This window comes from Quercus lobata, chromosome 11 (assembly GCF_001633185.2).
Source record: "Quercus lobata isolate SW786 chromosome 11, ValleyOak3.0 Primary Assembly, whole genome shotgun sequence".
Classification (NCBI taxonomy): Eukaryota; Viridiplantae; Streptophyta; class Magnoliopsida; order Fagales; family Fagaceae; genus Quercus; species Quercus lobata.
Genome location: NC_044914.1, coordinates 5,381,087 through 5,398,145, shown reverse-complemented (window position 1 = coordinate 5,398,145; position 17,059 = coordinate 5,381,087). Strand labels below are relative to the sequence as shown.

Here is a 17,059-nt window from a genome sequence, read left to right as displayed (position 1 = left end):
ACTTTGTAATTGACAGACTTATTATACCTAAAACACCATTCATTGGAGTCCTGATCTCATGGGAAACAGTTGCAAGAAACTGCAAGAAGAGAAAAACTCAGTTACAGGATAATTTGAAGAAAATTTACATCAGAAATAAATTTACAAGGAGATGGGAAAAAAAATGAGAAATGTGAAACTCATGATGTTATGATCTAAAGCTGTGAATGTAAAACCCATTACTATGAGAAATATAGAGAATCATCCTGCAGTTATGAGTCACCTAAATCTTTTATTGCTAATGCCAAAGGATCTACACAAAAAGAAGACCGGAACTAAAGTGCACTGAGTTTTTGCCACATCTGCAGCTTCAGCACGAACTTTGAGCTTTGTCATTATACGACAAGCCTCCTCCACTTTTGCAATTCGATTTATGGCTGCATAAAAGATATGTCCAACAAGCAAAGTAATAACTAGGAGTCCAACTGATGCATTTATCGCCGTCCATGGTAAAGGAGGTTTCTCCTCCACTTTTGCAATTCGATTAACTGAAACATGCTAATACTTGTAAATCCAATTTGAATGGTGCCAACAGAAATTCAATTTATGAATAGAAAAACCATATTGATACCCAATTAATGTACCAAAATACAAAAGAGGGTGCTGCACTTACACAGACTGGCCAGCCTCCTTCAAAATTCCATTTACAAAAGCAGCAATTCATATACTCATGTAAATAGGATAATTAAACATGCAAGTTTTTAATTATATTTACAAAAGTAGCAGTATAATTAGCTAGACAGCTATGGGTGCATGGAATTGATACCTGAATTTATCATATTCAGCACCATCCATCCAAATTTAGTCACGGTGGCTCTCTGGCTTATCATCAGGCGGGAGTCCCTCTTCAGCTTCAGTCGATGCGTGGGATTGCAAAAGGGGTTCCTCCATATGTTCAGGGGAGTCTACATTTGCGGCTGATTCCCCAACCTTTTTATCCTTTAAGCGCAAAGAGATGCTCCGTGAGGGGAAAGAGAAGCTCTTAGTTGGTTGGGATTCAGTGGCAGTGGCTGCTGCAGCGTTAGCCACATTTCTTCTCCGTGGGAAAGAGACGTTCCAAGTTAGCTGGGATTCAGCTAAGCCATCAGTGCCATGTACCAAGATCTCCTTTAATTCCTCATCAGGCGGGAGTCCCTCTTCAGCTTCAGTCGATGCGTGGGATTGCAAAAGGGGTTCCTCCGATGCATTTCCCATGTGGAAAGGCTTCAATGAATATGAAGCATACGCATACATGACAAGGCACACGAAACTCAGTATTGCTAAAGTCAGATAATACTTGTCGAGATGACTTGTGTTTATGGAATCCTTGAACCAGCTTTTCTACACAGTAAAACAAAAGGCATGCTGATGAAATTTCCAAAGCCTAATACACACTCACTGAACGATGGACCGCAACTCCTCATTGATATAGCGACATGGTTATAGAAGAATTCCTGAAGCCCATCAGTGGCAAGTCCTTCCATTAGTCCTAACAAAATAAATTGTGGTAATAACCAGAGGACACTCATAGAGATAGGCTTATCTAAGTGAATAGGATCAATTTTCATTAGTCGGTGGACCTCTACCTGCCAAGCTACAAAGCAACATAATGCACAACAAATCATCCCGACACCAATTCTGATCCGTGTAACACGTTGTTGTCTTGCTATCTCGGACGAAAACATGAATGATATTGTGTAGCATATAATGGACCTAAGGGCAAATAAACTTTTAAAGGAACCTTGTGAACATCCATGTTGCTTGCTTGTTCATAAAAGAAAGTGTCTCCGGTAGCTGCAACCAAACTACAGCCGAGAAAGCTTGTCCAAATAGGTATCAAAGTAAAAAGGCGCTTTACTTCCCTCACTTGTTCAGCTGTGCAAAGATGCCCACGAAGTTCTTGTTCTTTTTGTTCTTCTGGACTGACTGGGGGCGTTCGTTCATCAATTACTGCAGCTTTGTCTAACCTTCTGTATTCAATATAGAATAGAGTGACGTTATAAATGTCACAAATTTTATTACATCATGTTTATAATTGAAGTATCACCAATAATAAAATAAAATAATAATATATATATTCTTTTTTTTAATATTCATTATTAGGTTGTTTAAGTGCACCAATCATGCTCATTACTACAACTACGTGAACAAATATGGTTGATGTCATTGCACGTATATGCAACATATATATAAATCTTTTTTATGAAAGATAGGGAAAAATACACCTGAAACAGGGTATAATTCTTCCAAAAGATAAAGTGTGTGTGAGAGATACTTTACCTTAATAGAACTTTAGGCTTCAAATATGTTTGACCATTGTTGCTCTTATCGATCAGTCCTGGTTGTGGAAGGGTTTTCCAATAAAACCCTTTTTCTGTCTGAGGGTAGTTGCGATTCCGATTGTGTCTAGCTGCCTTTAAAACTCGAAGAATAATTCCAGAGGAGCTCCCGTCTGGTTTGTGGGGTTTGTAACAGGAGAGACCTTTGCCAAACAAGAATAGCAAAAGAGTTGCTCCCATCACCAAGGCAGAAACTCCGAAGGCCATTTCCCATGTAGCATTTGGAAGGGAAACGAGAACAATAGTGGCTCCAGAAAACCTGGCAATCCGCCACAAAATATCTGTACGATCATCTTTTTCTTTCTGCTTTTTTAGAAGATCTTCGGTTGGATTTTCTATCTCATCACTCAACTGATCAGTAAGAAAGGCTCTTAGAGTTGGTTCTTGACCAGCCATGCCCACTACTAGAATCATCGCTGCAGCATATAACACGTCAATCTCTCCAATTGGACCATGGTTCTTAGCTGAGAGCCATAAGAGCATCAATCCCTGCAATGTGTGGATATTTGTGAAACGTGATCACCAATATTGTATTTTGAAAGGTGGCTCCATTTTTATTTGAGTAATGCCACAGCAACAAATATTTTTACAAACTATTGATATAGTAAATTCATACTAATTCTAATATGTACCTACTATTAACATCATATTTTTTCTTACCAATAATTATTTGAAGAATACTAAAACCACATTGTTTGTAAAAATGTTTTTGCTTATAGCATTATTCTTCTCAGTTTCACCATGTGGGTCTAGCCCACGAGTGGACAAAGCCCACTTTGAGTGTGATTTGCACAACGTATGCTAAGAAAATCTAAAAAAAATCTATGAACACAATTTTTATCATAATCCTGATTTATCAGTGAATTGTGGAAAAAAAAAAGTGATACAAAATGATTTCTGTTTAGGAATTTGTGTGAACAATTTTTTTTTTCTTTTACTTAGTAGGAATTTGTGTGAACAATAAGGTCTTTTTATCTTATCCTATTTGATTATAAATATATCATCCGTGTGAACAGTTAAAAAGTTTTATATAAACACAAAGAGAGGTGCTAGCTATTGTTTCAGTTTGAGGGCTTAAAGTTAAATAGTTTGATAGGCTTAAAAGATCTTATAATTGAGGGTTTTTATTGATTATATAGATACTTCGTAATTTCTATTTGATATATTAAGGTGCTAGCTATACTTTTGATTATATAGAAGATCTTATTAATTGAGGTGCTAGCTATACTTTTTATTAATTTCTATTGATTATTCCCATTGTCCTTTGGCATGATTTATCACTGAACCACATAAAATGTTTTGTGTTTTTCTCTTGTTTATAACCAACAGATTTTATAACCACATAAAATCTTTGTAATACTCGAATACAAGTTTTGAATACAAGTTTTATATAAAAATATTTGGTCCCAATCTTTTATATCATATTTTAATTTGGCATATATTAATTAACTTTCTAACATAAGAACATTATTATTCTCCGTATATTCTTGATTGTGAGTTTAATTTTCTATGTTGGATTTTGTATAAATTTTTATTTATTCTCTAAAATGACAATTTTTAAACTTAGTAGACTAAAATGAAAATTTACCCCAACTTATAAGGTGTGCAGAGAGAGAGAGAGAGGGGCAATTGCCCCTCTGGTCCATCTAAAAAAAATCTCCATTCATCCTCTTCTATTAAATATTTTTTGGTTTTGAATTTCATTTTTTATTTTTTATATTTCCCTTAAATATTTTGTACAAGTCAAACTTAATTCAATAGTATAGAAAAAAAAATGTTTTCTATTTTATTAGTGCCTTTTAAAGTTAAAAAGATAGAAAAGAAAAATAAGATTAAAAATAAAATTAAAGAAGAAAAAGTTTTATAATAGTAGGAAAACCTTTTTTTTTTTTTTTTTTAAAAAAAGATGTTACCTTTTAAAGGATCAATAGCTCAAATTCTTTATATTATAATTTATTATTTTTCACAAAAATCAATGTATAAGTAATAAAATTTAAAATTTATTATATAATAAATTCCATAATATGATATTATTTGAAGTTGAACTCTAATGTTCTAGATTCCCAAATAGTTACAATATTAGTCGCTAACCCGTGCGATGCACGGGAAATGTATTGAGTATAATATAATTTAATCTTTGTTTATTTTACTACAACACCAAAATTGAATTTGTAAAATAAAATCATATAGCTAAAACATTTGTTAACAGCTATACGTTTCAGACATTTATTAAACTATATTATTATTATTATTATTATTATTATTATTATTATTATTATTATTATTATTATTATTATTATCAACTTAACAATATTTTAATATATGATATCAACATGCTTCAAGAAAATGTCCAACATTGAAAACAATTTCGAAAACAAACTCAACTAAACAGTTTGATGAATAAATATATTACAATCTATTAAATAAGCCAAGAAATAAACTTTGAAACCAATATGAACAAAATCCACGTCAAACAAAACCAATTCGATCATTAAGAATATGACTCACTAAAGTCATGAAAAACACAGGATTCATTACCAAAAAAAAAAAAAAAAAAAAAAACATCTTTAGTTTTTATAGATTTTGCCTAAGTACCCAGATACGATGACACATACTCACACAAAAATCATTAAAGAAAGAATCAAAGAACATACACAACATGTACATACGCTATGAAAGTAAAAATAAGAAAAACAAAAGAGACATAAACACGGACAATTAAAGAAAAAATATAGGAAAAAAAGAGTTAGGAATAGAAATATAAGATAAAGATGGGTTACCCTCAAAAAGAATAATACATGGATATTCATTGAAATCTTCTAGATAATTTCTGATAATAGAAAAAATAAAACCCCAAAGTTATGATATTAAAACTTCCAAAAGGCCAAAAAAAAAAAATTTTTTTTAAAAAAAAAGAAGATTCAAAGCTTCAAAAGTATTGAAATAAAACTATATATATATATATATATATAATTATGCAATAGAGAAATACAATAGAAAGAAGGGAATCCATGATTATAGCTTTTCTACTATTGAAATTGGCCAGACAATTAAATTTATTGCAAAAAATGAACTTAAAAATTCATATGTAAACCAAACAATTAGAAGATTTTGAGCCAAGAATTTATTAAAACAAAACAAAAATTATGTGACTACACAATGGAGAAATATAATAAACAAAAAAAATATGTCTACACAACATAGAAATATTAGAGAAATATGAGTTACCTTTTAAATGTTAAAATTCAAAATATTAAAACTTTTAAAAGGTTAAAAAAATTTGAAGATTTAATTAAAAGATTCAGGCCCAGCAATTAAATAAACAAAACAACAATTGACAAACTTATAAGAAAAAGCAACAAATCTATAATTTTTATTGAACAAATCAAATAATCCTAACCTTGATGCATTGACCGAAAAAGGAGAGGAGTCCAATACATAAGTGGAATATGTAAATTGTGAAGCATGAGCCGCCCTCAAAAAAAATCTTGAAGAAAAATAAGTTTTAAGGAGAAAATTGTGTTGCGGCAAAAATAAGTTTTTGGGGCTTAGGTTTTCTACGCAAGCAATTCTTAAATAGAAGAGAGTAGAGGCGGTGGAAGAGTGTCCTTATTTGGCTAGAAGTCTAATTTGCATTGGATAAAGAAAACAGTGATAAAGTGGAAAATTTAATTTAATTTAAATTTAAATATTGTGCTGATGTAGAAAATTGTGGGAGTTTCAAAAGTTTCGGTTTTATATATATATATATATATATATATATATAGATGACTTAAAATTGTTATGATTTAATTATTTTATATTTTTAACAAAATTCAAGATAATTTGTACATGAGGTTTATTTATTTACTGTAAGGACACGGTTCGTAACGAACCTAACAGTGTTGGATTCGCACGTGAAAAGGCCCAAACAATATCATTTGTAGAGCGTGGGTTTGAAAGGCAAGGCCTTGGTCACCAGGCGGTGGGTTTTTCATGGTGTTCATACGTGGTTAAGTTCTCTTCACCCTTGAAGTCTTTCTCCTGGAGGTGGGCTAGGAGGTTCTGGTTTTTCGCCATCTTTTCCAGCCCCTTCTATAGATCACTTACTTTTCCTTTTATACCAGCCTGTATTTACTATCCTCCGTCCACGTGTGTGTTTAAACTTTCCAAAACTGATACTTGTCCCATCAGTCCATACCCAAAGTCGTTGGGGGTAGTTGTAAAAGCCAAAGAATTCGGCTCTGTCAGGTGCAGCATATTGAATGGCAGTAAGGACAGCTTTCCCTAGATATTTTAGATGCTCTTTCAAGCTTAGTCCTATACCCTTTTTGCCCCTCTCTTCGGTGGGACTTTAGGTCCTACCGAGGACCGAACTGTCCTTGGATGTATCCCAAGGATTTCTCGGGCTTTATCTTATCGGGCTTGGGCCATAACCCTCCTCGGCTTGGACCTCTGGATTCCCCACGGGTAGATGGGTCTGGCCCATAAATTACTTGGGCCCCACAATAGCCCCTCAAAACCCGGTTGTCCAACCTCTCGGTTGGAAAGGGGGGTTTTGGTAATGTCGAGCCTTCATTATGGCTCCCTTAATTCGACCTTTCATTAATGCTAGCGGTTTTACATCTGTCCAAGAAATGTACTGATCTACGAGGCGTTTTTTGATTTTATTCCTAACGCGTTCTCGCCGTTTGATTATTCAAAACGCGCTTTTAATGACTTCCCTTTACGAGACTCATTTACATTCGGCGGTTCGCCTGATGAGGTGGGGAAGTGGAACGAACACATCTTCGTTTTCAGATTCTTTTGGAAACTTGAATGAATTTAATGCCTTCCGTTTTGTCCTTCCTATAAGAAGGCAAGTAGGAGGCTCTTACTTTCGTACAGAGACCCTTTTATCTTTCTGAGATCTGAAACCCTTAGCCTCCCTTAGCGTTTACTTAACCCAATAATTATACACCAAATCAGAATACGTCCACCATAACAAGTGATGAAGGAACCATACCCCTCCTCAAAGCATCATGTTCTAATAAAACTCGAAATGGCTCGGTCAGGGCAAGGATGGCGGAGACTTAAGACTTGTCTCGCCTTCCTTTCAGCCAAAATCCGAAACAGGGACTCATCACGTCAAATTTTCGGCGTGACTGAGTCGAGAACACCCATTATCAGTACCAACCGCTCTCTTATGAGCATACATAGTATGGCCCCAGTGTGTTAGGAGTCAGGACCGAGGCAGGGACTAAGTGCCCCTGCTTCTTCCTCTCTTCGTTCACTGGCGCCTCCTTTTGCCTCCCTTTCTTAGTCTTCCCAGCACCAGATCCATTCTGGTGCTTCCCCTTCTCCCTCTTTTGCTCATTTTTCTTTCTTTCCATTTCTTTCCTCTTCTTCTCCTCCTTCTTTTCATTCATCTCCTCCATCTTCTTCATGCATCTCCTCCATCTTCTTCTGAGGAAGGTCCTCCTCTCAATATGGGCGCTACTGAGGCAGAGTTAGGAAAGACTTCGGAGACAAGTTTAAAAAGAGATCTGACTGTTTACCCAATGTATTGCTTTTTTTTAAAATTTTTTTATTTTTTTATGATTTTGGCAATCTATATTTTGTATAAGCTTGTTTAAGTCCCTCTTTGTACGTTGTAATACATCTTTACATTAATAAAAAAATTTATCATTTTGCTTTACATGTTCTATCTCCATATTTTCGAAATAATAACGCAATGCAAAGATATACACCCTTGCGAATTCTTTTTATTTTCAAACCGTGACCGACATCTAGGACCAAAGTCCCAGTTAAATAAAAAAATCTTGCTCTGCGTTTATAAAAACAATCCGGTTTAATAATACTGAATCAAACGAATAATACTTAGGGTTAAAACTCCCATTAGGCAGGAAAAGAAAGAGCATTATGATGAGCTTACCAAGTCGGCCCGGCACAATACCGCCGACCTTAGAATACATTACTTGGGGCCCTAATCTTTTATCAAAGAAAAAGGGCGTTATTATGAATTGGTAAGTGCTGTTCGGCGTAATAATATAGCATTTAGATCAATGACACATAGGGCCAAAAAATACTTGCTAAGAAAAAGATATCACCACAACTTTAATAGGATTGTTTGGCACAACAATGCCGACCTGAGAAAAAGGATACTTACCCCAAAACTAGCCGAGATGATAACTAATTGCTCGATGCGGTGTAGGAAGTAATCGTCCGAGGAAATATCACCCACAAAATGAACAACCCTCTTAGGCTACTGAGGGGTGGGGCGTTTCACCATCTTCTTAACTCCTACTGGCTTTAACCTTTTGCAGTATCTTATGAAACTCAATCTTTTTCTCATTCAAGTAGTTGGTTTCCCCATAGGCTTGAGTCCGAGGACTATGCAATGCCTTGGTTCTGTCCAAAACCTAGTTTTCCTCATCCAGGTAGTTGGTTTTCCCATAGGTTTGAGTCCGAGAACTATGCAATGCCTTGGTTCTGTCCAAAACCTAGTTTTCCTCATCCAAGTAGTTGGTTTTCCCATAGGCTTGAGTCCGAGGACTATGCAATGCCTTGGTTCTGTCCAAAACCTAGTTTTCCTCATCCAGGTAGTTGGTTTTCCCATAGGCTTGAGTCCGAGGACTATGCAATGCCTTGGTTCTGTCCAAAACCTAGTTTTCCTCATCCAGGTAGTTGGTTTTCCCATAGGCTTGAGTCCGAGGACTATGCAATGCCTTGGTTCTGTCCAAAACCTAGTTTTCCTCATCCAGGTAGTTGGTTTTCCCATAGGCTTGAGTCCGAGGACTATGCAATGCCTTGGTTCTGTCCAAAACCTAGTTTTCCTCATCCAGGTAGTTGGTTTTCTCATAGGCTTGAGTCCGAGGACTATGCAATGTCTTGGTTCTGTCCAAAACCTAGTTTTCCTCATCCAGGTAGTTGGTTTTCCCATAGGCTTGAGTTCGAGGACTATGCAATGCCTTGGTTCTGTCCAAAACCTAGTTTTCCTCATCCAGGTAGTTGGTTTTCCCATAGGCTTGAGTCCGAGGACTATGCAATGCCTTGATTCTGTCCAAAACCTAGTTTTCCTCATCCAGGTAGTTGGTTTTCCCATAGGCTTGAGTTCGAGGACTATGCAATGCCTTGGTTCTGTCCAAAACCTAGTTTTCCTCATCCAGGTAGTTGGTTTTCCCATAGGCTTGAGTCCGAGGACTATGCAATGCCTGGGTTCTGTCCAAAACCTAGTTTTCTCTTTGCGTGGGACCTTGGCTTTAGGGGAGTTAGCTCCTCAGCCAAGCCCCTAGAGTTTATCCATACGATTAACGCTACCAAGCGCCTAGTTTGCTCTTTACGGGGGACCTTGGCTTTAGGGGAGTTAGCTCCTTAGCTAAGCCCCTAGAGTTTATCCATACGATTAACGCTACCAAGCGCCTAGTTTGCTCTTTACGGGGGACCTTGGCTTTAGGGGAGTTAGCTCCTTAGCTAAGCCCCTAGAGTTTATCCATACGATTAACGCTACCAAGCGCCTAGTTTGCTCTTTACGGGGGACCTTGGCTTTAGGGGAGTTAGCTCCTTAGCCAAGCCCCTAGTCAAGAAACGTAGCCCCTAGCAGAACTTTATACTAGAACTCTATAACCAACGGTTAGAAATAATAAAGGAACTCTCTCGACCCACCGCTTATGCCAACACACAAGCCTTCCCCACAGACAACGCCAATTGTAAGGACACGGTTCGTAACGAACCTAACAGTGTTGGATTCGCACGTGAAAAGGCCCAAACAATGTCATTTGTAGAGCGTGGGTTTGAAAGGCAAGACCTTGGTCACCAGGCGGTGGGTTTTTCATGGTGTTCATACGTGGTTAAGTTCTCTTCACCCCTGGAGTCTTTCTCCTGGAGGTGGGCTGGGAGGCTCTGGTTTTTCGCCATCTTTTCCAGCCCCTTCTATAGATCACTTACTTTTCCTTTTATACCAGCCTGTATTTACTGTCCTCCGTCCACGTGTGTGTTTAAACTTTCCAAAACTGATACTTGTCCCATCAGTCCATACCCAAAGTCGTTGGGGGTGGTTGTAAAAGCCAAAGAATTCGGCTCTGTCAGGTGCAGCGTATTGAATGGCAGTAAGGACAGTTTTCTCTAGATATTTTAAATGCTCTTTCAAGCTTAGTCTTATACCCTTTTTGCCCCTCTCTTCGGTGGGACTTTAGGTCCTGCCGAGGACTGAACTGTCCTTGGATGTATCCCAAGGATTTCTCGGACTTTATCTTATCGGGCTTGAGCCATAGCCCTCCTCGGCTTGGACCTCTGGATTCCCCACGGGTAGATGGGCCTGGCCCATAAATTACTTGGGCCCCACATTTACTAAAAGTCATTACATGGAACTTTTTTTTTATGTTTATTTTATACAACTTACTTTTGAAAAATTCATACTACTTTCAATTTATCCGAAATTCATGAAAAATATTGTAAATTATACCCATCTTTCTCTAGACTAATTTGAAAATATATCAATAATTTAAAACATATTTTCATAAATAAAACTTTGAATCTTGATTTAATTTGTTTAATTATTTTTCATTGTTATCTTGCCAACTAACCATTATCGATCTAAATTAATATTAGATGTGAATATTTAATTTAGAAAAAAGAATATTTTGTCAGAATTTATAATGACACCTCAAGAACTGTAATACGGATCATACAAGTTATGCGATGGAGTGGTTTTTGAAAATAAGAGGTTACTCCTTGATTTTTTTTCAAACTTCATGGAGGCTAGGTTTAATATACCTCTGACTGTGAGCTCAATCATATATGACTTACCAAAATATAGGCTAAAGTGGTATAGAGAACCACTTTGAAACGACCCATATAGGAATCTGCTACATAAGCAAGAACAACTGCTAATACTGTCGTTACGCCATCTTGGAGATTTATAATTGCTACAGCTTCTGGTAGTGGTAGATATTGCTTCTTCAAATTATCTGTGAGATAATCTATCAAGGTGGACACCACTGCATATTCAGCGAAGCTATGGCTTAAAACTAAACTTGAAGTTCAACAAGTAAAACAAGAGAAAGAAATAAATATCAACTATGTTGAACTCCAACAAAGTATTGTTAATTTGTCCGCGAAAATTAAAACTAATAGCCAACCAACTTTAGTTTCAGGAATCATTACCTAAAATGAAGAAGGCTTTTGGGTTGAAGAAAATATAATTGTGAAACCATTCCTTCACTCGACGGCATCTACCCCTCATTATCATTTTCCGTGGGAGTTAGTACGGACGGTATTTTGCCCAAAAAAAGAAAGAAGTGCTGGGATTCTTAGAAAAGCCGGTAGCTTTTTTGGTTTGACAAACTGATATATTTATAGGAAGAAGAAGATAAAATTAAAGTTGAAATAAGTTACGGGTCTCCCGGTTCAGGAAGACAATTCCGTACTGTAGCGGCCGGTATATTTCGTACCGGTGGTGTTTCGTACCGGTTTAAATACCGGTCTACCGGACCGGTTTTGCCCGTACAGGGATATATACCGGGTTTCGGCCGGAAATTAGATACCGGACCGGGAAAAAAAGAAAAGAAAAAAAGGTTGATTTCGGCCGGAAATTATATACCGATTTGGGATCTCTTCACCTTGGCCTCACACTGGTGATAGCAAATCTGGCTGGCAGTGAACAACGGCACCGGCATTGAAGCAGTGAAACGGAGTTGAATGCCTAATCTAAGAAAGAGGGAGAGTGATCAAATCTGAAAACATATTTTGGCTAATGGAAGGGAAGGGAAATACTCTCATATATGTTGGAGAGAAAAATCTGAAAATATGAGTTGCAGGAAGTTGGTGTGAAATAGAAGGTCTTGGAAGTTTAAATGGTGTGAAATAGGAAGTTGTGCTAGTCAGTAAGTTAACGCGTATGGAGTAAATAGCTGACAAAAAGTACTTCAAGTACTTCAAAGATGGAAATTTTTTTGAGTTATTGGGTTTTATCTGCCGACTCCCTCTCACGTAATATCTCATTCCTCACCTACTGCCCCTTCTTTCTTAATTTCCTTTTCTGGTCTTATACTTTTTATCTTTGTTCATTTTTTTTATAATAAACTTATAAATGGTTTATTGGCCTTATACTTTTTGCTCATCTTCGGCCTTATACTTTTAATTGCTTAACAAATTAACTTTTACCAAATAATTAAAATTATAAATATACAACTGATATTTATTTATTTTAAAAATATATACAAATAATTTTTATTTAAATAACAGTAAATTTGAAACGGTATTAACTGGTATTGAAATATATCAATCTGTTACCCAAACCGGTATAATCTCCAATACAAGATTAACTCTTTTGATAAGAAGAAGACAAAATGTACAAATAATTCTTAAGAGAAACTTTTTATGATTACTCCTTTCTTTGAGGTAACTTCCAAATTTCTATCTTACCTCTGATTATATATCAGACTTGCTTAGCAACAACTGCTATATTTGTGTGAGCTTGAGACATCTCCATTTGGCATTTGCCTCTAATAATTCTAAAGAGCCTGATAAACAATACAATCTTACCTTGGATGAGAAAGGATGTCATGAAAGTACTCAAAGAAGGTCAAGACATAGACATGGTCAAGGAGAAGGATCCAAAGCAACCTACACTAAATTATTGGGTACCTGGGAGATCCACAAAGTCTCTCTCCCTACCCAAAAACTAGTCATTGACAACACCTCAAACTCAATATAAAAAGGCATCTCATCAGCTCAAAAATGGCTAATTACATTTTACCCTTGGAGCTGAAATTAATTTTTAAAGCAAAAGTCCATTAAAACAGCATAGATTCTTATTATTCAGAAACTTGTGGGTGGAAATATTGATACAAAGGAAGCTTCCTCTTTGTAGTTTTTCTCAATTTCCTCTTTTTGTTGTTTATGAGTCAAAATTTCAAACATGAAGTTCTAAGTGTATTTTATACATTTTTGTTATTGTAATTTCAATTTCTCTTTTGTTAAAGCACTATTAGCCTTTGTTCATTACACATTTAGAATTTTGAGCTTGATTTTCAACAAATAGTCACTTCTAAAAAACCTAAGGGACATTTTGGGCCCATTCTTAAATTTTGGTCTTTGTCGTAAAATGTCCACGACAAGATTGTAGGAGGAAAATCCCTAAAACAAGCTTAGAGTGAAAAAAGCCAACGATTTCCCATTTACTCATGCTAGGGAACACAATTGCATATATATGCATGTGTCAGATCAAGAGATGTTCAACATAGATGACAAGAGTGATAAGTATGTGTTCATCATCTATGATCCAAGCTCTAAGAACTATACCAAACAATCCAAGAATCAAAAATTCATTGTTAGTAGAGATGTGGAATTTGATTAAGAAATGACATGGAATTGGAGCACACAAAAAGAAGAGAAGTATGATTTGTTTCCTTTATGAGAAGAGGAAGAAGAATAGTTGAATAAAGTTCAAGAAGAGGCTACCACTCCACCTCTATTACTAACATATCCTATTCAAAAAGGTCTAACTCGTCATCATCACTGGAAAGAAATTCTAGTGAAAGACCAAGGAGATTGAGAAGTCTCTAGAATCAACTGATAATATATATGATCTAACTCTCTTATATCTATTTACTGATAGTGAGCTTGAAGGTTTAATTATCCAATACAAGATAAGATATAGGGATATGATATAGGTGAGGAGATTAAGACAATAAAGAAGAATCATACATGAGAGCTTGCAACTCTTCCGCATGGGATAATGTCAATTGGCATGGAATGGCTATACAAGATGAAAAAGAATGCAAAAGAAGAGATATAGTGATTCAAAGCAAGATCGGTAGTCAAAGGCTATATCTAGCGTCCATTTATTGACAATGTTGAGATATTTGCCCCAGTTGCTTGTTTAGCAACTAAACGACATATAATTTCTTTAGCTGCACAGAATAAGTGAACAATTGATTAGATGGATGTTAAATATACATTTTTCACTGGCTATCTTGAGGAAGAGATTTGTATTGAGAAACCATAGGTTATGTTGTCAGGGGGCATGAGGACAAAGTTAAGTTGAAGAAAAAACCCTATACAGTTTGAAACATGAATCCAGAGCTTAGAATAACATAATTTCCAGATACTTTTAGTAGAATGAGTTTTGAAAATGCCCGCACAAACATGCACTTTATTGTAAGGTTTATGAAAATGGAAATATATTGATTATTTGTTTAGATGTATGTGATTTGATTTTTATAAGCAATAATTCAAGATGAAAATGGAAATATAAAGGTTCGGGATTTTGAAATGACTATTGGACTTATGACCTGCTATCTTAGAATTTAGATGAAGCTAACAAAGGATATGATTTTCATTTATCAAGAAGTTTGGGTTTCGGAAATCCTTAAGAAATTTAAGATGTAAGATTGCAAGCCAATAAGCACCTCCGTGGATGTAACGTTAAACTGCTAAAGCACGATAACAAAGACAAGGCAAATCCAAAAATTTTCAAGAGTGTGGTTCAAAGTATGGGATGCCTAACATGCATAATACCATACATTCTCTTTGGTGTCAGACTCGTTAGTCGCTACATAAAAGCATTGACTATGATTCGTATGAAGATTTCCAATAAAATTCTTTTCTACTTGGAAGCTATATTTGATTTTGGATTGCATTAATCACCTTTTTTTTAACTTGTGGACTACAGTGATAGTATGTGGGGGTAGAGATATAGATGGTAAAAATAGTATATATGTCTGTGTATGCGCGACACATACTACATTCACACGAACTTCCAAGAAGTAACAAATTATAACATTCTTGTCAAGTTGGGTATGTTGCTACAACCACTAGAGTTTGTCATGGGATTTGGCTCAGAAGTTTATTAAAGGAGTTGCATTTGCAGCAAGTAGAAGCCATAAAGATATTTGTTGGACCCAAATTGTAAGGTTATTTTTAAGGATTTTGTTAATGTGTGCTCTTAAAGCACACAATAATTAATTATTTTTAGAAATATTTTCTCGAAAATTGAAAAAACTTTCATACTTTTTCAATTTTTAAAAAAATATTTATAAAAATTGATAACTTAGGACACACATTAACTTAACATTATTTTCAAACAACAAAATAACAATAATTATAAAGTCAACCATCTTTTGTACTGGTTGACCAAAAAGAAAGGAATCTTTTTTTAAAGGAGTTGCATTTGCCGCAAGTAGAAGCCATAAAGATATTTGTTGGACCCACATTGTAAGGTTATTTTCAAAGAGCAAAAGAACAATAATGGTAAAGCCAACAATATTTTGTACTGGTTTACCAAAAAGAAAGGAATCTTTTTTATTTTTTGGGATGAGAATAACTTTCATCAGAGTTGAATTGAAGTACAACAAAGTGAAGGAAGCAGCACCGTACAAGCAATCTATGTGGACCAGATTTCTCACTACTGGAGGAGACACACCTCTCCACACCTGACTAATATTATTACGAGTGAGTTTGGTTTAGCTTTTTGAGAGTTAGTTTTTTTTTTTTTTAAGTAGAATTTTTAAAAAGTGCATAATGAAAAGGCACAATTGCACTTTTAGTCCCTACATTTTGACGTTTTTCCATTTTAGTCCCTACATTTTAATTTTTCCACTTTTAGTCTCTAAAACCAATTTACGCTTTCCGTTTTAGTCCTTTCCGTCAGTCAACCAACGGAAATAGCTGAGGTGGCAAACTGATACTAACGTGATCAATTAAAAAATAATAAAAAAATTTAATTAGCATTTAGAAAATGCCATGTCAGCTTTTTAATATAACAAAATTTATTAATGAATTTTAACAAAATTAAAAAACAAAAAACAAAATTAAAAATAGTAAAACCCATCAATTCATATCTAATTCATTTTGAATAAGAACACACAAGAACACAATCACAAATTTAAACAACACAAACCCAGAACCAAACACAAAAAACACAAACACAAATTTAAACATTAACACAAGATCATAAACACAAACACAAAGAACACAATAACAAACATAAACCAATTAAAAAGAGTAATTAAAATTTTTTCTTTTTTTTCTTTTCATTATTTTCGGAAGAACAAAGTAACATGTTCTTCATGTTCTTCGGAGTTGCCCAGAAAATTAAAATAATCAAAATCCCTTTCCTCCACCGAATCCTCCAACAAATCAAACCCACAAACCCAGAAAAATAATAAAATCCACATGAAAAAAAACAAACCCAGATAAAATCGATAAATTAAACATGAACACATTATATATTTGAACAAGAACACAAACCCAGCAAATTTAAAACCAAAAAAATTAAATTCAAACCCAGTAAAATGAAATCTGAGCCTCCAAATCTCACATCCCAGCAAACCCAAGCAACCACCAACAAATTGGCAAAACCCAACCCACCACCACTCCACTAACCACCCACACCACCAACAGATCTGAACAAAACCACCCAGCGACAACTTTCTCATCAATACATCGATACCTGGGCTTCAAAGTTGTGCAAACCACATTAGAGCCAAACCCACTAGTCACTAGATTCAATCAATCGATCAGTAAATCTGACCTCTATCTCCTCTATCATCCTTCGCCCCCCCCCCTCTCTCTCTCTCTGAAACCAAAGCCCGAAGAGCAACGAAGACCAAGATTGTCCGTCGATTTGTATGTGGGACATGTTTGTTAATCTGGATTTGCTGTGTTTGTGGCTGTTTGGTGGTGGTGGTGGTGGTGGGTAATAGGCAGTGGTGGAGGCGAGTTAGCGACGATAATGGATT

At 35.5% G+C, this 17,059-nt stretch overlaps 1 protein-coding gene across 2 annotated transcripts; it reads right to left on the bottom strand.

Annotated features, from left to right (window-relative positions):
- Window positions 1–1,468: 1,468 nt before the first annotated feature.
- Window positions 1,469–2,821, bottom strand: LOC115968012 (protein NRT1/ PTR FAMILY 2.13-like). 2 transcript variants are annotated; one of them, XM_031087200.1, is made up of 2 exons: window positions 2,299–2,821; window positions 1,469–1,988 (listed from the first exon to the last, which is right to left on the bottom strand). In XM_031087200.1, the coding sequence occupies exons 1-2, from the start codon at window positions 2,769–2,771 to the stop codon at window positions 1,685–1,687; spliced, it is 777 nt and encodes a 258-aa protein (XP_030943060.1). In that variant the 5' UTR covers window positions 2,772–2,821; the 3' UTR covers window positions 1,469–1,684. The 2 variants fall into 2 exon arrangements, with proteins under 2 accessions (XP_030943060.1, XP_030943061.1); XM_031087201.1 differs by having other exon boundaries at window positions 1,469–1,985.
- Window positions 2,822–17,059: the final 14,238 nt, after the last annotated feature.